Source organism: Pelodiscus sinensis, chromosome 5 (genome assembly GCF_049634645.1).
Source record: "Pelodiscus sinensis isolate JC-2024 chromosome 5, ASM4963464v1, whole genome shotgun sequence".
NCBI lineage: Eukaryota > Metazoa > Chordata > Testudines > Trionychidae > Pelodiscus > Pelodiscus sinensis.
Window position 1 is genome coordinate 25,109,207 of NC_134715.1, and position 19,171 is coordinate 25,128,377.

Below are 19,171 nucleotides of genomic sequence, written 5' to 3' on the forward strand. Positions count from 1 at the left end.
TGCTTCCTGGGCGTGAGGTTTTCAAGTTTAACCCATAAACCTTTATGTAGGTCTTTGGGATCCTCTGAGAGTGATGTCTTTGTGTGAGGAGTTGGTTAGTTATTCCTCCACCTCCTCATAGGAAGGGAGGGGTTCATCCTCTTGGTGTGGATGTAAGGCAAATGGAGAAACCTAGTCATGTTCCTGGAGTAGTCTCAACTGTGGCTTTGTATTCCTTACCCTTCTTGTAATAAAGGCATTAGCAAAGCACAGCAGAATACTGTACATGCACAAAGGCAAACCAAACCAGGGGAGACATAGTATTTTATTATCACAAGAAACTGCACTGGTCTAACTCATTTTCCAGCTTGTGCTGCTTATTCCACCTGCTCAATAATATAACAACAGAAGAACCACTGAAAAAACAGGACTATAAAACCCCTTTCGTTTATCTCCATTGTTAACTGCCAATTGCCACTGTGTGTTTAAGCTATCTGCTTCTTTCTGCTAGATAGGTAGTAATATCTCCATTTGGATTTGGGATAAAACAGAAAGCATTCCTCTCAAAACAAAATTCATTCCTGGTGTAACTTTGCTGGCTCAGTAGAATTCATTGGGATGAATCTGACATCACACCTTCACAGAGAGCATGATTTTCACACGTGCTAGGAACCCAAATTTCATACTGAAATCAACTTTCTCCCAGATGTACTTTTTTCCTCTTTCTTCTCCTGGCATGAGGAAACCAAGTCCATTCCTGAACTCCAGGCATTAAACGGCAAAAAATGGGAATAATGGCTCCTTTAGAGATCTAGTGGTTAGGAGGCTATGACAACAATCTGGCAAGCATCACAAGTGACTGTGCTGCTACAACACAGCGCAAGCTGCTGATGCATTGTTTATTTGTCCAAATTTAAACCTCTTAATTGTAATGAACATGGTCTCCAGGTTGAACTCCAAAAGCTCTGTCTGCTGAATGAGAGGGTCCTGTCGCCTTATCCAACAAACCATCTCCTGGCTGCCAGCAGGTGGAGTTGTGAGGATGTGGAAGGAACCAGGCAACATTTGCACATCTGAACTTCACAGAAGCAGTACTGAGTCTATGCTGAGGCTTTTCATTGAAATTCCGGCTATGTTAATTCTGGCTGTGCACTGGAGCTATTTTTGGAAGCTGTAAAAGCATGCAGGGAGTGACGTCTTCCCCTTTCATTTAGGCACAACAGCTTCTTCGTGTAGCGTAAAATTCAGCTTAGTGAAAAGGGCACACACACCACCTACCCACCCTGTGTTAGGTGGGTCTTGCGTGAAGCAGAGGGTAGTGTGGGTGGTCTTTACTGGCATGCATTACATTTGCAGACGGTTGAAACAGAAAATAATTTTGTTCAGTTTCCACGATCTTCACTACAATGAAAGACAAAGAAATGGCAGAGGCAGGCAAGGAAACCGATTAGGTGGCAAACATGTAATGGGAAGTCCTCTCAAACTGCATCTTGAGAAAAACAATCCTTCATATCCTGGCTGCTTTTCAGTTCCAGTCTCTTCAATAAGCACAGAAATCACAGCACTGCTGAACCTGTGCTCACACTGTACTCTTCTACGCAAGACAGAACTACGGCTTTAACAGCAGCACTATCTCTGTCTGTTCGTTTTTAAATAAAAACGTGAGAGTTAGGGGACAGAAAAGAGCAAATTACACTGGAAGTTTAGGTGAACACATAAGCTGATGCAAAACAAATGCTCCTAAACAACATAATAGGCCGAAGGTAAAACAAACACATATTTGTCAGAGGAAGAGTGCTCTATTTTGAAATAACTGCTGTGTAGACGTTCCCAATTTCAATTTCAAAATACAGGCAGTCCCCGAGTTACATGGATCCGACTTACGTCGGATCCGCACTTACAAACGGGGCTCTCTCGCCCCGGAGCTCGCAGGCAGCGGGACCGCCCAGAGCGCAGCAGTCCCGCCACCTCGACCTCCGGGGCGGGAAAAGCTGCTCCAGGTGCCCCTGGTCTGCTGGGGACCGTCTCCAGCAGACCAGGGACACCTGGAGCAAAGCCGGGGAGGCGGAGGGGTCCTGCGCCTCTGAGGCTTTGCTGTGACAAAGCCTCAGAGGCACGGCACCCCGCCGCCGCTGCGCTCCCCGTGTCCCTGGTCTGCTGGGGGGGGGGGGTGCAGCTAGTGCGCCCCCCCCCAGCAGACCAGGCTTTTGTTGTGGACCCTGGGGTAGAGCAGCCGGGGTGCTGCCGGGTTGGTCCTGCAGGGACCTACCTGGCAGCCCAGCTGTTCTGTCCCAGGCTCCAGATTCAGCCGCTGTTGAAACTGATCAGTGTCTGATTCCAGGAAGCTGGGGGCAGAGCAATTCTGCCTCCAGCTTCCTGTAGTCAGCCCCTGGTCAGTTTCAGCAGCAGCAGCTGAATCTGGAGCCAGTTCCGACTTACATACAAATTCAACTTACGAAAAAACCTATAGTCCCTATCTTGTACGTAACCCGGGGACTGCCTGTAAGCTATGCAATTGACGTAGCTCAATTTGTGTAGCTTATTTCGAGTTAAGCCCTGCTGTGTAGCGGCACCCTAAGTAAACTTTGAATAAGACTGCTGCATTTCTCAAGTGAACCAAGAATGAAGGGCAATATCATCATGACTTACCATAGCTGGGAGTCAAGGTGAAATAGATCAGGTGACAAAGATTATAGGCTTCAATTCTAACATCTTTCCAAATTCCTTGAGTGGGAAAAGAGGGACCCCAGTCCCAACTGAACGAACACTGCTCCTGGAATACAGGCAGATGTATCACAAATATGTATTTTCTTCATAGGGAGTGTTATCATTCCAGAAAGTAAACAGATTATTTATAAAAATTATCCACTGTAGCTAAATAAAATATTCCTATACACAAAATAAAAGGTTCTACAAATTCCAGTCACTCAAGAAGAACCTACTGTATCTTCTCCTCACTTCTTGGCTAAATTCTGCTGGGAATTAAAAATACATAAAATTAGTGGGAGAGAAAAATCACACCTCTCCCTCTCCCTGTAAAAAAAACACAGCAAAAAATTCAAGAGCAGCAAATTAGTAGTTATTTTCAAGACAGTTCACAGTCTTAATGTCATCCTTTAATGTTAATGTAAGGGACAAAGAAAGGAATAGCACGTGGATAAAGGTGTTTACAATAATTTAATATGATGTTATTAATCTAAGTATCTCAGGAAGATGAAAATGTTATGTCTATGATTGTACACCACATGCACCAAACAATTACACTGCATTGCTAATCTCTACTAGTCTGAGGTGTAACTGGTAACAATCAGGTTCACTGTTTCTGCCTTTTGTTTGCATGGCTTTGACATAGAGCAACAAAAAATGGAGGAAAAAATAACCATGTTTAAAAAATAGGAAAATGACATTGTGTCTACACAAATTGCCAGAAATTAAATCCTTGTGGCATAGCATGGCCTCTTTTAAAAATACAAGACAGCATCTCTTTTAAGATATCTATTGAGCTGACCTCCAAAGCCCCATGCAAAACACAATAGATCTTGTTAAAGTCTTGTACAGTGACCTATAGCCCTAAATTTAGAGACCAGCTGAGGCATACTAATTTTGGCAAGCGTCAGTGTTAGTCAAACCTATTCCTTCCATTCCAGGAGCTCGCTTGCCTTTCTATCAAGTTGCAAAAGCTTCTTCTGGGAAGAAAGCAATGTGCCAATTTCAAATGTAACCCCAGGGACAACCAGTTCTTAGAAAAGAGTCCTGGATGGGGTTAGTGTTTTTCCTTTTTTTTTTAAACTGCATCACTGATAAACTTTCAGGTTTCATTAATATAATCCCTTATATGTTTATCATTTTGTAAAAGGCCACAAGAGCAATATGCTCACCTTGAAGAATTAAACAATACATTTTTTTGTGTGGGTCTGAGGTGATTAGGTCACAATTCTCTCATGAAGATTTAGATGAGTTTAAGATTCTTAACAGTGAACCTTATACACCTACACAAAACTTTCCATTTCTCTACAATGGCAAGACTCTAACTTGAAAAAGGTTGTGTTTATTTACTTTCCAATATGGCAGCTTTGCTGATACACCCATATGTTTGAAATTAAAGCCATTTTAGGAAACATTCCAAGCAATCTGCAAGTAGAGTAATGCAATTCCTTTGAGGATAAAATCAATGAAGGTACTTTCCACAAGTCTTACGAGTTTAAATATATAGCCCAGCAAAGTATAAAAAACATTCCTAGCCATTTCACCTCTATAAATAGGACTACAGCTGTTCAAGCTCCTTCCCCGGCCCCCACATTGATTTCTAACAAACACAGTGGAAACAACATATGGAATCTGCAGAATTAAACAACTTTCCAACTTTTAATTAACTTTCATGATAAAAGTGAATCCTCTATATTTCTTTTCCTCCCCCTTAGATATTAAAGTCAACCATAGCAAGGATAATCAGGGCTGGCTTAGAGATTAGTGTTCAGCTCTGCCTAGTTCTAATTGCAATCTGCAGGGATTGTAATAGTTGTGAAGACAATGTCTTCTTCAGCCCCAAGGAGAGAAGGGAAGGGATTTCCATAAGGAACAAAGCACCAAGTCCTTTCTTGATGGGTTAAAGTACATTCAGTCATAGGTCAAAAGGATTCTGGTAATGCTGTTTGAGGTAATTGAAAAATGGAGCATTTGTAGGTCTCCACTGAGAATATGGGGTAACTTTGCCCAGAAGGCATTTACACTGTCACAAACCAGCAAAAGAAAGGCAATTCTGGAACATGTTTTCACAACTATGCCTTGATACAACAAGGCTCTTTCCGAACAGCATGAGCTCCTACAAAAAAAGATATTCCGCCATAGGTAGTTATAACAGTGTGTACTTAAGACAAACTTTCCCAGCTTTGGCAGTTCTGTGCTAGTCTGTAATTTTAACTTAATACATATTTATATATCTATATCATGCTTCACAACACCTTAATAAGATGGAAGTGGGCTCTCCGTTAGGTAACTCTTCTCAGCACATGTCAGAGCTGTACAATATAAATAGCACAGCACATGAGCAATGGCAAACACTCACAAAGATGCTTGGCTGAGATTTTCACAGCCCTGGTAATAAGTTCTGGCACTCATAACAGCTAGCTGCTGCCATTATTCCTTGCTAAATTCACTCACTGGACAGACTGATAGGGGCTGCACAATCTCCCTCCCCTCCCCCCCACAGAAACATCCTTCTAGCTGTCAGTCTCCTTGCTAACACCTGATAAAGAGAATCTTTTACAAATTCCTGCCACTCAGATCACTATTCTGGCCTTTTTATGACTCTTATAAACTAGATCTATGTTTTGGATTATGAGGGGGTTTTTTTTGTTTTGTTTTGCTATGAAAAATTTGCTTTAGGGATGAAAATATACTGCACGATTCAGAATGCATTATGTCAGTTCATTGTGCATTCTGGCATCCAGGCCTCTAGACACAGACACGCGCACACACAATTCTGTCCTTACCTTTCTGAGGAAATTAACATGGCACTCCCCTTTCTGCACGGGTGGAGGGCACTGTGGAGGCACGCTGTATGCTTTGTGAGATCTGCTCTGCTCTGCTGCATATGAAATGGCTGATAAGAAACGGACCTCAATAAAACTGACCTCTTCGATCACATTGGTAATATCAAAGCTCTGCATCAGGAACAAGCAAAAGCAAAACTGATGTTTAGTTGTGATCTTATATAGATTGGAATATTTCTTTTAAATCCTACAGATATTAACTGAATATACTGGTGAACTAGTCTTTACAGGTTGCAGTACTGGAGGAAAAGAGAATTAGAAGACCCCTCAAACTGAAGGAAAAAGCACACTAAGTCCAACATGCAGCTCCTTCTGGGCAAGATCCTTAACCTCATTGCAGTCTACAGGTACCTGTAATCCAGTGTTTCCCAACTGGTGCTCCGCAGAACGCTGGGGTTCTGCAAAGTGAAAGTAAGGGTTCCACAAGAACCCGGCACTTCCCCGGCCCCGCTTAAAGAGACAGAGACAAACTGCGGCGGGACTCAGCATGTTTTTTTGGGGGTTTTTTTTGGTTCAACATATCGTGATGGGTCTTTTTTTGCTCAGAATCTAGGGGTTCCTTGAAATTCTTTCAAACTAAAAAGGATTCCGTGGCCAAATAAAATTGGGAAACACTGCTGTAATCTATTGCTGTCTACTTAGCCCACAGAAGTGAGCCTCCCACTCCAAATTGATAGATTTGGGCTAGCAGGGCTCACACTAAAACTGTAAAAATAGCTATGCAAACAACACTTTGAAGATGTAGCTTGGGCTGTGAAGCATGGGGGTCTTCAGAGTCTGATCTTTGGTAGACTGAGTACTGAGCTGAACCTTATATAATCCTCTGCTCCAAGGTAGGCATTCAAGCAAGTAGTCAAGTCAACTACCAGATAAGCCTAGGATTATTGGGTAGCGAGTTGACTACTTGACTACTCGTATTCCACGCCCCCTTGCTGCCTCTGCCTTTTAAGCCGGCTCCCCCTAGCACCATCTCCGCAGTGCCATCTGCCCCTCCCTGTGTTGCTGCCTCTAGAAGAGGCAGCAGCGGGGGGGGGGGGGCGGGGAAGAGGGGGGAAGGGAGAGGAGAAACTGCAGTGAAGCAGCCTCTGCCTGCAGTGGGCCTAGGATCACCACAAACACAGGCTGCTCTGCATCCTGTGGAGCAGCTCCCTGTCGGGACACCCCCCCCAGACAGTGACTGCTGCCAGAGCAGCCTTTGTCCACAGGGGGAGGTAGGCAGCTCCCTACTGGGACCCCCCCATGGACAGGGGCTGCTGGACCCAATGTGAGCCAGGACTGAGCAAGCCCAGTTCAGTCCCAGCTTGCGCTGGGTCCAAGCGCTACCCCCTGCTGCGGCTCTGCAGTTTAAATGTAGTAAGAGCCAGGCCGGTTCTTTCTACATTAAAAAATGCAGAGCCGCAGCAGTCCAGGACCAGGCACAAGCAGGGCACCTGGCCTGTGCACTTGTTTCCTATTGCATTTCAACTGCAGAGCCACAGCGGGAGTAGCTCCTGGACCTGGCGCAAGCCAGGACTGAGCGCCTTCCCTTATTAATCATGTAGTCAATACCAACTGTATCAGCTACACAATTAGCCAATTACCCACCTCTTCACCTCCTTACTCTGTGGTGCAGTGTAGCTCCCTGTCTCTCCACTCCCTTCTCTAAAATATAGATACACTGGCATCTCTGCACTGAGCAAAGAACTCTCTCTGGGACTTATTTATTGACCTGTTAGACATCCCTACCTCCAAAAGTGGATGGACAGAAAGGCACATATTTAGTTTTAGAACTCTTATGCTCTCACCGGTATACTCACTCCTCAATTTAATTTCACCTGGTAAAACCAAGATTTCAGTTGGTTGATATGAGAGTTTTCTCCACCAGGAGTTTGAGGTTTCTTGAATTTCTACCAAGCATAAGTGCCTCTGCCCCTCTGCACAATCAGTAGCCATGGTCTTTGACCAGGCAGCAGACCACCACGCAACAAATTACACCATTTTCAATTTCCACAGTGTAGACTTACCACTAGTGTTTTACATATGGAGCCACTGAACTATCAGAGTCATGCATTCCTTGACTTCATCCTCAGCAGTTCAATTCTACTTTACACAATCACTTCACTAGGGATGTTGAAAATCGTGGTAAATGGTAATTGTGTATTTGCTAAAAAGCTTAGCAGTTCCATGGTTACATGCACGCCCACTCTGCAGTGCAAAGCTGCCTCAGGAGCGGGGCCACCAGCCCTTGCCCGCCCAGTTCTCAGGGAGAAGGCTTTGCTGTTCTGCCACAGAAAAGCTGCCTCCCCAGGAGCTGCCTAAGTTTAACCAAGGCCATTAAGTGATAAGCATTTAACTGATAAGTTGATGCTTAATTGATTAAACTCTCTACACTCCACAAAGCAGATGCTAGTAGGGGGCATACCAAAAAGAAGATACAGAAACAAATACTGAATAATAATACTTTGCAATTCTACCGCCTCTTCTATCTAAAAACTACTTTGATATCTTCGAACATTAACCAAAATGTCACAAGACCCCTGTGAAAGAGAAGAATTAATGTTCCTATTTCACAGATAGGGAACTGGGACACAAAAAGGCTATGTTTTTCAGGTCACAACTTTGGGGCAAAGCTGGGAACCGAATCCATAGCTCCTAAATTCTATCTCTGTTCCTTAGCCATAAGACCCTTTTTTCTCTAAAGCTATGAAGGTAAATGTTGACTGTGACTACTCAGATCCCCATCCTGTCATACTGATATAGACTAGCACCAAAAAGACTACACATCAAAAGGCCTGGGAATTAGAAACTATATTAGAAAGAAAAGCAAGCAAGAAAGAAACTGCATACAAATATTTAGAGTAAGCTTTACACTGCATGCATTTACACTTCTACTTTCACATTCCAGGCATTCTAAGAAGCAAGACTCACATTATTAGGTAAATTGTTTCTATTGTGATACTTCTTGTAGATTATAACATGAAATGTTCTTCTCTAAGCCTGATCTTACTCCCACTGGAGAGCCAATGTATCTCCATTTCCCAGTAATCACATGGTTTTGTGTGGTTCTCAGATAAAGCCATTTCAAACCCTATGACATATTATCAAATCTAGTCTATACCATTTTAACCTAGACCAGTGGTGGGCAACCTATGCTAGTGAGTGGACCACAAGTGGCCCTCCATCTCAGTAGGCTGCAAGACTTCCATAACCAAGATGGTCTCCTGGGATAAGGTAATTTGGCTAATTGCATGGTATGCCAATTGAGTTGTAGCAGCGCTTTGATTAGATGCAGAGAGAGCACGTGGCTCTCATCGTCACTGTTGCATGAAATCAATACACTTGACTTCACCCGCCCTGGCTTTACTTGTGTGTCACTTTAGTAATACCAGTAGGAAAAAAACCTATGTGAACAGAAACCAGCAGAATCTGGCAACCTTGGCTGTGGGCAATGGTAAATAAAATGTCTTGTGGGCTACACATAGAACCCTGATGGGCTGCATGTGCCTGTGGGCCCCAGGTGCCCATCATTACTCTGGACTGAACACACTAAAGGTATTACTAGGTACAAATTGCTTGGCAGAAAAGTGCTTTAACTGTAGAACTGTAGAATTGCCATTAGAAATACCAGTATTACTCACATATCTGTTGAACATGTTGTCCGTTCTCCCAACAGAGACATTATTGATCAGGATTTGCGCTACTGTATCTATTCCCTCGAAAACCAAATTCACTTTCTGCCATTTGCTATGAATGATGACACAGGAACGTAAAATTATTAGGGTACTTTGAAATCCATGTCCCCAATACCCTTAATAGCAGCTGTTTTGATGAGCTTTTGTCAGTGTAGCCATCTTTATCATTTCAAATTAAAATGATAGATGATACAGATCAGTCTCACAATAAAGCACAACATCCCATGTCCAATCGCTATCAGATGTGTTGCTGTCTGCTTCATACTAGCTTTATTATTGCCCTTCAGCAGCTAGCAACTTGTACATCATTTTTGACAATAGGGAAAAAAGTCTTGAAAAAAGAACAAGGAACCCACATAGCAACAGGTTGTTTGAAGCTTATATTCCATTACAGAATTTAGTTTATTTCATCTGAAAAGTAGTACAGTAAAACTCCATTAGTCCGGCATCCAATGCTCCGGGACTCCTGATGGTCCAGCACCATCAGGAACCCGGAAGTGCTAGGGCAGCTGGACAGGCTTCCCCCATTCAGCTGCTGCTGAAACTGACCAGCGGCTGAATCGGGGAAGCCGGGAGCAGAGCAGCTGGGGTGCTGCTGGGTTGGTCTCGTAGCGCTGCCCCTCGGGGCTGCGGGACCAACCTAGCACCACCCCAGCTGCTCTTGGGGACGCCTGGGGCAGAGCAGCTGGAGTGCTGCCGGGTTGGTCCCTCAGCGCCAAAGGACGGCGCTGCGGGACCAACCCTGCAGGACCCCAGCTGCTCTGCCCTAGGGGTCCCCAAGTCAGCCGCTGCTGAAACAGATCAGCGGCTGATTCCAGGAAGCCCCGGGCAGAGCAGTTCTGCCCCGGGCTTCCTGGAATCAGCCGCTGATCTGTTTCAGCAGCGGCTGAATCAGGGACCTCTGGGGCAGAGAAGCTGGGGTCCTGCCGGGTTGGTCCCGCAGCGCTGTCCTTTGGCGCTGCGGGACCAACCTGGCAGCACTCCAGCTGCTCTGCCCCCGGCGTCCCCAAGAGCAGCTGGGGTGCTGCCGGGTTGGTCCCGCAGCCCCGAGGGGCAGCGCTACAGGACCAATCCGGCAGCACCCCAGCTGCTCTATTGCAGGCATCCCCGATTCAGCTGCTGCTGAAACTGACCAGCAGCGGCTGAATCAGGGACGCCTGGGGCAGAGCCAGACTATCGTAAGGGGGGGCTATGAGAGGTCTGGGGTGGCATCCCCTCCCACCTCACTCCAGACCCCCCATAGCCCCCCCTTCTGATAGTCCGGCATATCTGATAATCCGGCACCCCCTGGGTCCTAAAGGTGCCGGATTATTGGAAGTTTACTGTATGTAGATTTGGGGCTGACTGCTTAACAACAAGCAATCTGCATGGAAGATAGCATAAAGCTGTTCTTCTTTCATACCTGACATCAAAAGGGGCTTTGAATGTTCTGCTGTATGTCCAGTTATCCAAGGAGATCCATCTGTAGGCCAGGTCATTAAACCTATAGTAAGGATCCTATTGATAGATGAACAAAAAAATGCAATGTTAAACAAATAAAATGAATTCTGCTATCTAGTATTTAGTAAAAATGCATTTATTTAGGTTAACGTGTAACCACTGAAAATTTCAGCAGAGGTTAACCAATGCACATGTTTACATTTTCATATCCCTTGTACCTAGTTGGGGAGTACATTCTCTTTCAGATATTCTGCAAGTGCACAATCCAATTATTTTATTCGCTTAGTTTTAGAAGCACAGATTTTTCTCACACTTCTGAAGTGATATGTGAAAGCAACAGCTTTAGAACATTTTGACATTAACGATATATAGGTCAAATCCTGCTTGCTGTACTCATGTTTAGAAGGAGAGCACGATTTTGCCCTTATAATGGAAAACTGCTGGGTTAAAAACAGAGCCAACAGAGGTAGCAATTCTAAAGAAGAGAGACAGCAGCAGAACCACCACCACAAGGGGTGTCAAAGTCATATAAGGACCAGGGAAAGAGATTCTTCAAATCTCTAGAAACTATTGTGAACAAACCAGTATAGTTTTAAATAACAACAATGTCCCCATAGATCTTGACTAGTCGCTCCTGATATCATAGGAAGTTATTACATGGTTATTTTAGGGGAAGGAAAAAATGGAAACACATTTTGGTTGGTTGAGTAAAATTTAAACCTTTATCTTCATTCTTCTCCCCCCAAAAGAGAGTCAGTTATGTGAGAACCTCACTGTATTGTAGAGATGCTAAATTTTGATTAATCAGCTAATCAAATAGTCGATGGAATTGCCATCACCTACTCGATTAGTCGATAAGGGGGAGGTGGAGTGCTCGTTATCCCAGCTGCGCCTCTGCCCACGGGGCTCTTGCTACATTTCAAAGGCAGAGGTGCGGCAGTCGTGCCGTTTCCCCGCTGTGCCTCTGCTTATTGGGTAGTCAACTAGTCGCTTAAATCCCTACTGCATTGATAAACATGCTATTTTCCTTTTCGCTGTTCTGCCCATGCAAGAATTATAAGCACACTCCTTTCACGCTCCCTTTTGTTTGATATTCCTTTCCTCACGTAAGGTCTGCAAGCGGGTGTATGGACTTGATATTCCACCACTTTGCACTTTGTATAGCCACTTACAGCTAGGAAAAGTGAACATGGGTGATGAAGTCTGACTCTTTGGTCACATTTTACCCCCACTTTGCACAGATATAGACAGTAATGCAGAGTCAAGGCACAGATGTAGACAGTAATGCAGAGTCAAGTCTACTTGTCAGTAAAACAGGAAGCACACCGCATAACAATGGCCATGTAGAAATAACGACGATATACCAATAGCCCAATCCTACAACTCTTACTCCTGCAAATAGCCCCACTGAAGTCTGTGGAACTACCCACATGAACTAATGTAACAGTTGAGGAGTGGAACCCAGCTAATAAAATCTCACTGTGGTGTCTCACTGTGACAGTCCAGTGTGTATATTAGAGGCATTTGTTGAGACAACATCTCATCTTTCTCCAGCAATTTTTCCATCAAATTAGTTTCACAAAACAAATAGCTGTAGATTCTGCTGATATACTTTACCCAATGCTTAGCTGGAAAGAGCACAGCAGCACTGAGATTCACTGTGTAACATTAGCTGCTTTCTGGAATGTTACGAGTTATTCCTGGGGCCTGGTTTCCCAGATTCAAAAGTGGAAGAAAATTTGGTCAGTCCTTTTATTTTCCTTGCTGCATCTCATTTTTCTCACTTCATCTGTCAGTATAAATGTTAGTAGTCCTTCTGCACTCCAATTTCTTTGAAGGGGTTCTTCTTGTATCTTGGATTCTTTTTACAACATATAGAACTAGATTGTGTGATTTACACATAGTCTTGCATAGGGCACAGAAGAGAGTCAATCACAGTGCCAGAGGGAACACAGTAATGTCTCATGTAACACATTATCTTCTGGTGCTCTCCATCAACACACACACTACTTCATGGGCCTATGCAGAGAGTAGCACATGGCTCTGCCTCCTCACTAATCTGTCAGACAATCTTTTTGCCAGGGCAAGTAATTAACAAGCAAGAACTGCTATTGTGATTGGCCCTTGTGCGGGTCATACACGTGTAGAGACCTTCTCCTGTAGCACTTTCCCAATTATAATTTGGCTCTAGTGAGAAGGATGCATATGCATGTGCCCAAGGGACATGTGTTACTGTTTTCAAATGGGAAAGAACAGCAAGCAGGCATTTGAGGAAGACTATTAGACTTAAACACTTCTGATTAAAATTCAAATCAGTACCATTCTGTTATTCATCGCTTTCTCGTCTTTAAAGGGGCAACAAATTGAAATAACATGACACACACAAAACTACCCCCTTACCTGTGCACTGACACCATCTGATATTCCAAAAACATTTCAAAACCTTGGAGTCTGGTCACTTTCTTGAAATAAATAGCCATAGGAAATGCCCTCTTCAATATCTGGACTTGGGTCTGCTTAAGCAGAAAGATGGAGGAAGACAGGATGGGACAGGGAGTTTGTGCATAACTTTCTTCCCCCAAAGATCTACTTGGTATCTAAAAAGTGTTATCCAAAAAAAGATGCCAGGTCGCAGTAGTTGATTTGTAGCCCCCACTCCACGCTCTTCCATGGAATCTCCAGGAAGAGGAAGTGCTGGTTGATTGGGGCTAGAGAACCAATCCTTGAGGGGCCCAGAGACAGGGGCAAATCCTATGTTTATTCAGGTGGAAGGGAGAAGATCTTGTTGGCAAGGACTCTTCCCACAGGTATTTCTAGAGGAGAGGATGATCAGACCTTCAAGCTATTTTTCAATTAAGCAGTTTGTTGTCTTTCTGCACGTCTCAGTTTACTCAAACCAAACTGGTCTGTGGTGTTAATTAGCCACACAATGCTGCCGACCATGCTGCTCTGCAGGTAGCTCAAATCATTTCCCTGTACATTCAAGATACAGTACATTCAAGAACACTGAAAAAGGTTCACACACATTGAAGGCTCAATTCAGCACAAATTATGTATTAATTGCTCAGATCTAGTTGCAGACACACCCGGGGAGGTTTATAGCTGAGTAGTCTGGTTTTAATTTTATTTAGTTTACATTGCAGGAAGCTATTTCTATTATTGGCTTTTGTAAAACCTTTAACAAAAAATAAAGCCTGGACCAAAACAACATGGCAATGATCCCATCAACTGCAGGAGCATATGTAGTAAACTTCCGACTTTTTCATGCAATTTCATGAGAGAGAGTATTTGTATGTGTATCTATGTGTGGTCTGAAGCTTGACACCACCAATGTCACTTTCTAGATTGTTTAAACATGCTTCCGTTTTGTTTAGTTTTCTGTCTAGAGCAGCAATTAGCAGCTCAAGATTATTTCATTCATTCAAAATTTCTTTCCATGATCAATCCTGCCCCATTGCTTTGGTTGATAGCATCATGCCACAAGCCTGAGAAAACCCACAGTAAAAAAAACTTGATGGCTCAGGACACAGAACCAGATGACTCTAAACCAATAGTCTGAATCTAGCTCCATTTGATAGTGACCAAAGATTGCTACCATTGGATGACTCTCTCTCATGAGTGAAGAGTACCAGGAAGAGAAATCTCTCTCCTGTAACTCCTCTTCATACCTGGAGATAGGCTAAGGAGCAGGTGAAGGGATAGCTGTTCTGCTTGTTGGCCCTGAGGATCCCTCAGTGCTGAGCAAAGACAACTGGCACCAAGGGAGATTGCTAGGTCCCTGTGGTGTAGAAAGTATGGCAGAGCTTCTAGTTTCTGTGGCATCATGCTACTGGTACAGGTGCTGCCAGTGCAGTGACCATTTTGTGGTCGGCCTTGGTCAAGATGGTCAGTGCCATTCTTGGTCTGTCCCATCAGGGCTTCCAACTGAGTTGGTGCCAGTGGCGGCGGCATGCCAGAGGCACTGGTCTGGCTGCTGAATCCACATTGGAGTGGTCGGTGCTGTGGCGGAGGAGTGGTGGTTCAACTCCATGCCAGTACGGTAGAGCCTGGTAGAGGGCCACGGAGGAGAGGTGCCTAGAGTGTCAAAAGTACTAACTTTAGTCAAGCTCGGCACCTAGGACAGCGACCACAGTAGGGACCTTTTCTGAGTGTCCCTATGAGGGGAGGTCACTGCGGAGAAGGCTGAAGGGTTTTTTCTACCAAAATCATCTTCAGATGGAGGCCTTTGTCACGCCACGCCCTGGCTTTCAGGTTGCTACAGTGCACACACTTTTGAGAGCTATGAGTCTCCCCCAAAGACCGGACACAATGAGTGACTATCGGAGATGGGCATTACTTCCTGGCAAGCGTCACAGCATTTAAATGTGGGCAAACTAGACATCGTGGCTGTTAGAACCCCCCAATAGGAAAAGGGTTGAAAAGCTAACAATTAAACAAAGTTGGCTTTTTTGGGAAGAACAGTATCTAATGACATAAATTAAATTACTAAACTACAACGAATCTATATATTTCTATAGAGAAAAAACAAAAAGGAAGCACTGTTACTGAGCTCCACAGCAGCCAAGGAGGGTTGAGAAGGAAATGAACAGGTTGGGTTGTACGTACTCCAGGAGATGACTACCGTGCACTCCTCTCCCCCAAACTCTAAAGCCAAAAGTCTCTGATCTGTAGCCCAAGGACAGACCGTCACCTGAGGTGGAGTACCCAGAGGGACACTATTCAAAGAAGAACTGGACATTTGTATTAGTAAATTATTTTCCTCAAGGACTGCCATTTATTGCCTAGCAAAATGAGGTGCTGGTCCATGATTAGGGCTCCTAGGCAGTCCAGTAATATAAATAATAACTAATAATAGAACCTTTTTGGGTGGCTCTCAAAAATATCAGCAATGAGAAAATGTCAAATGCAACAATGTAGACAAACTGGTAATTACATTCCTGGTAAAGATAGACTTAATTTTCAGAACGGCACATATGATGCTTGTGACATATAGACACTTCAGCTCAGTTATTAATGGAATTCTCGGCACTATAATGCTCTACAAATCAGAGAAGTAGCTAATATAAAAAAAAACAGCCACCCTATTTAAAGGCAAATAGCTGGTAAGAAAAATCTATCTACAAGATCTCTGTCCATTAGTGCCAAAAATTCTATAGGAATCACCTACCAGCAGAAACAGCATCATATAATATTTGGAGTACATTTTGCCTGGTTGAATAATAACTAAAGTATATTTGGTTGACTATTCTCTTTAAATGTGACAACAAAGGACAAGAGGGGAAAGGAATAAGAAAGAAAGAAAACAATCCAAGGCCAAGTATTTTCAAAACGTAGGTACCTAAAGTTAAGTTCTTAAATCCATATTTGGACACCCTAAAAGAGGGGACAGGAACCTTTTTGGATCAGGGGCTGCTGACCCATAGAAAAATCAGTTGAGAAGAAAAAACCCCATACTCCCTCATTGATGTGGCCCCCAACTGAGGAGAAAGACACTCCCCACATTCCCGTCACACAGCAGGGACTAGTGGGGCCCAAGCTAGTAGACTGTGTATGCCAGCTCTGCAGTGGGGTGCCAGGAGGGCTGGAGCACCAGCGCAGGCTTCCCAATACTGAAGGGGGGAGCCCGAGAACCTCAGAGGCCAGATCCAGGCAAGCCACTGGCTGAATCCAGCCCCCAGCCCTTAGGTTTTCCATTACCACTTAAAAAATGACCTGATTTTTAGAGACCATGAGTACCAATTAGTGTCATGGAACTGAGTAGCAGCTAGTCAGCACCTTTGAAAATCACCCTAGTTCTTTCGTACAGTAGCATTCAGACCGTACAAATTTTTGGGGTGACCTTTGTAAAATTTTAATTGCGGGTCACAATGAATGGATCACATCAAAAGTGAGCTCCATTTCTTCCAGATGGCTCAAAAAATTTCCTCTCCCCCAACCAAAATAGGCCATTTTAAAATGTCCACATAAGGGTTTTCACAAATGTAACTGAATACATGCAAATCTGTGTGAAAACAAGCCATAAGGCTCTGACTGACTCTGAAGACTGACAGGCCTCCCCATAGATACAGGATTCTGTCCTTCATGAGCTTCCACTTCCAGTTCAAAACGGAAAGTATTGGCCCATTTTTGCAGTTAAATTAGAGACCACACATTCTCATTTCAAAACAGGCAGTTAAACCGTTGAGTCTTCCATTACAACAGTACCTTACACGTGTGGGTCAGTGCACTCCTGGTAGCTTGCAGGTGGCTGTACCAGCAGAAATAAGAGTCAATTGCACACTCCCATTTGGGGGACAGAAGCCAGATTAGCAATTTGTTTGGTGTTAGTGTCCTCAGGCCTGCTTCTGCTCTGAATGGATGAGAAGGTGGTTTTGCCACTGATTTTACAGATCAAGAAATAGATCCCATTGCTACAGAAAAGGGGCTTCCCTAAACCCGAGAGCGCAAAGAAGCAGAAAGGCGGCTACAAAAGCCCAAGTTGCAGTGACTCTGAAAATCGATCGATCTGAGCAATGCTCTAAAAGCAGCCCAGCCGAGATGTTTGTGCTGGTGGCCTTTGGCGAGCGTTTTTGCATTCCGCCCCGGCTGGGCCGGCGGCTACGCGCAACCGGGTCCAATCTGGGCTACCGAGAGGCGGCTGCACTTCAGGGGGGCTGCACCCTGCAAGACCGGGCAACCTCTGGCATTCGAGATGCGGAGCGAAGGTGAAACCCTGCCGCCGCCGCAGCCCCCGAGACTGCTACTAGAAGGGGAGGCTCTCGCCCCAGCAGTCGCGAGGGCAGCTAGACAGAGGGACACACCCGCCGCGGGGCAGACTCGGCGGGCTCCCCGCGCTCGGGGTGGCGGCCCCGGCGAGGCGAGCTCCGTGGCCCGGCTTGCATACAGTACCTGGATGCGGCCCTGGCGCAGCAGGGCCGTGTGGACGCAGCCGGGCACGGCCCCTTGCAGCCCCACCGAGCCGTTCCCGTTGCTCAGCCACCAGCGCCCTTGCAGGCTGAGCACCGCCGGGCCGGGGGGGCTGCCACACAACGCCCCCGGCGCCCCGCAGGCCGCCAGCAGCGCCAGCAGCAGCAGCATCGCGGAAGCTACCGCGGGGCCGCCTCCAGGCGCTGAAGCTCGCGGGTCTCCGCCTTCTCCCCGCAGCCCCCTCGGCCCGGTCCGCGGCTGGGAGCAGGGCGCCGCCGCCTCTGCAGGCCGCCGCACCCGGGAAGCGAGACTTTTCCCCACCCCCGGGCGCGGGGGGAAGGGAGCGAGGAGCCGCCCTCTGGGACCGACCCGCTGGCTAGGGGGTTACTGCACTTGGCAGCCAGGCGGCGGCCCTCGCCCGAGCACGCGCTGTGTGTGTGTTTTACTCCGCGTGATGCTTCGGAGTTACCGACCTTGGGGCAGGGTTGGTGACACTCGGAAATGTGCAGAGCCTGGCCCATCATTTCCCGCCCCTTCTGCCATAGTACAAGGGCAGGGACTCTGCCTGACCTCCCTTTCTTTTGCCTCTAAAGATGATGCCATGCAGGTGAGGTATGGACCAAGCGTAACCAATAGGCAGACTACACCCAGCGCCATTCTTTCTAGTGCAAGTTAAGGTAGATAAGCTACAAAATACATAATCTTTCATAAAAATCCCATGAGTTTAAGGGATGACAGGTTAGTGAGTCTTCGTTGAAAAACCCTCCCAGAAAAGCGAAGGGTCATTCCAGTCATTACACACCAGCCAACATTACTTCTGTAGCAGAAACAGTGGTTGAAACAGTGATTATTAAGGAAAATAAATGAGGCCCCAGGCAGGGAGATAGATGTAAAGACCTGATGAAGTCCCTTTTAGTTCCAGTAGTCTATTGTTCTATGCTTCTGTGAATAAAGGCGAAATCAGCATGGCTTTTCTAACAGAAAGCCCTCTCCTTTATATAAACTATACCATAAAGAATTCTAGTAAATTTTTGCAGGAATGGAAGAGTCATGAATCAGAAATTGACAAACTTAAAATAGGAACAAATTACAGTACCCATTTTTCCTCCACAGGAAGACACACTGCTATCTCTCAAGTTTTCATACTCAGATGAGTATTATTCTGCACATTTCACAGTAGTCCAGAAAAAGCTAGTAAAGGTTGCAAAAAATATTAAGTTACTTAAGACTTTAGTAAATTGAGATTTTTTTTTTAAAAAGTTACCTAACAGACTTCCTGTCTCCATTTTCCCCCATTTAAAAATAGGATAAATAGGACAAGCTCATCCTTGGACCAGCAGAGACAGGAAAGGAGGATAACTAAGCCTCCTTTTTTAGGGGCATCTAGCCTGTTTGGTTCCTGGACCAGGCTATGTCAGTCCACACCTAATGCCAGCTCTGGCTTGTATGCTTGCTTCAGTGTCCTGGGTGGACTACTGCAAAGGCAGAGTTGCCAACACATCTTGCCCCTATCTTGCCTCTGGCCTGTCCCTGACCCACTGGCAGCAATGCAGAGTTGTCCTCTTCCACAGCAGGCATATGGTCCTTCTCTTGTTGGTCTTCTGCTGTTGCTCTTGCAAGGGA

The 19,171-nt window shown here is 45.2% G+C and overlaps 1 protein-coding gene across 3 annotated transcripts in view; it reads right to left on the reverse strand.

Moving 5' to 3' along the window:
* MANBA (mannosidase beta) overlaps window positions 1-18,332 on the reverse strand; it is a 59,887-nt gene extending 41,555 nt beyond the window's left edge. The window contains exons 1-5 of one of the 3 annotated variants that reach the window (XM_075929670.1): window positions 17,531-18,332; window positions 10,605-10,699; window positions 9,149-9,254; window positions 5,472-5,642; window positions 2,629-2,752 (exon numbers count right to left, since the gene is read on the reverse strand). In XM_075929670.1, coding sequence (XP_075785785.1) covers window positions 2,629-2,752; window positions 5,472-5,642; window positions 9,149-9,254; window positions 10,605-10,699; window positions 17,531-17,719 — 685 coding nt within the window. In that variant the 5' untranslated portion in view covers window positions 17,720-18,332. Of the gene's footprint in view, window positions 1-2,628; window positions 2,753-5,471; window positions 5,643-9,148; window positions 9,255-10,604; window positions 10,700-12,259; window positions 13,006-13,042; window positions 16,818-17,530 lie in introns of those variants that run through there. The other 2 variants (XM_075929671.1, XM_075929672.1) reach the window with 2 other exon arrangements.
* Between the last annotated feature and the right edge of the window lie 839 nt (window positions 18,333-19,171).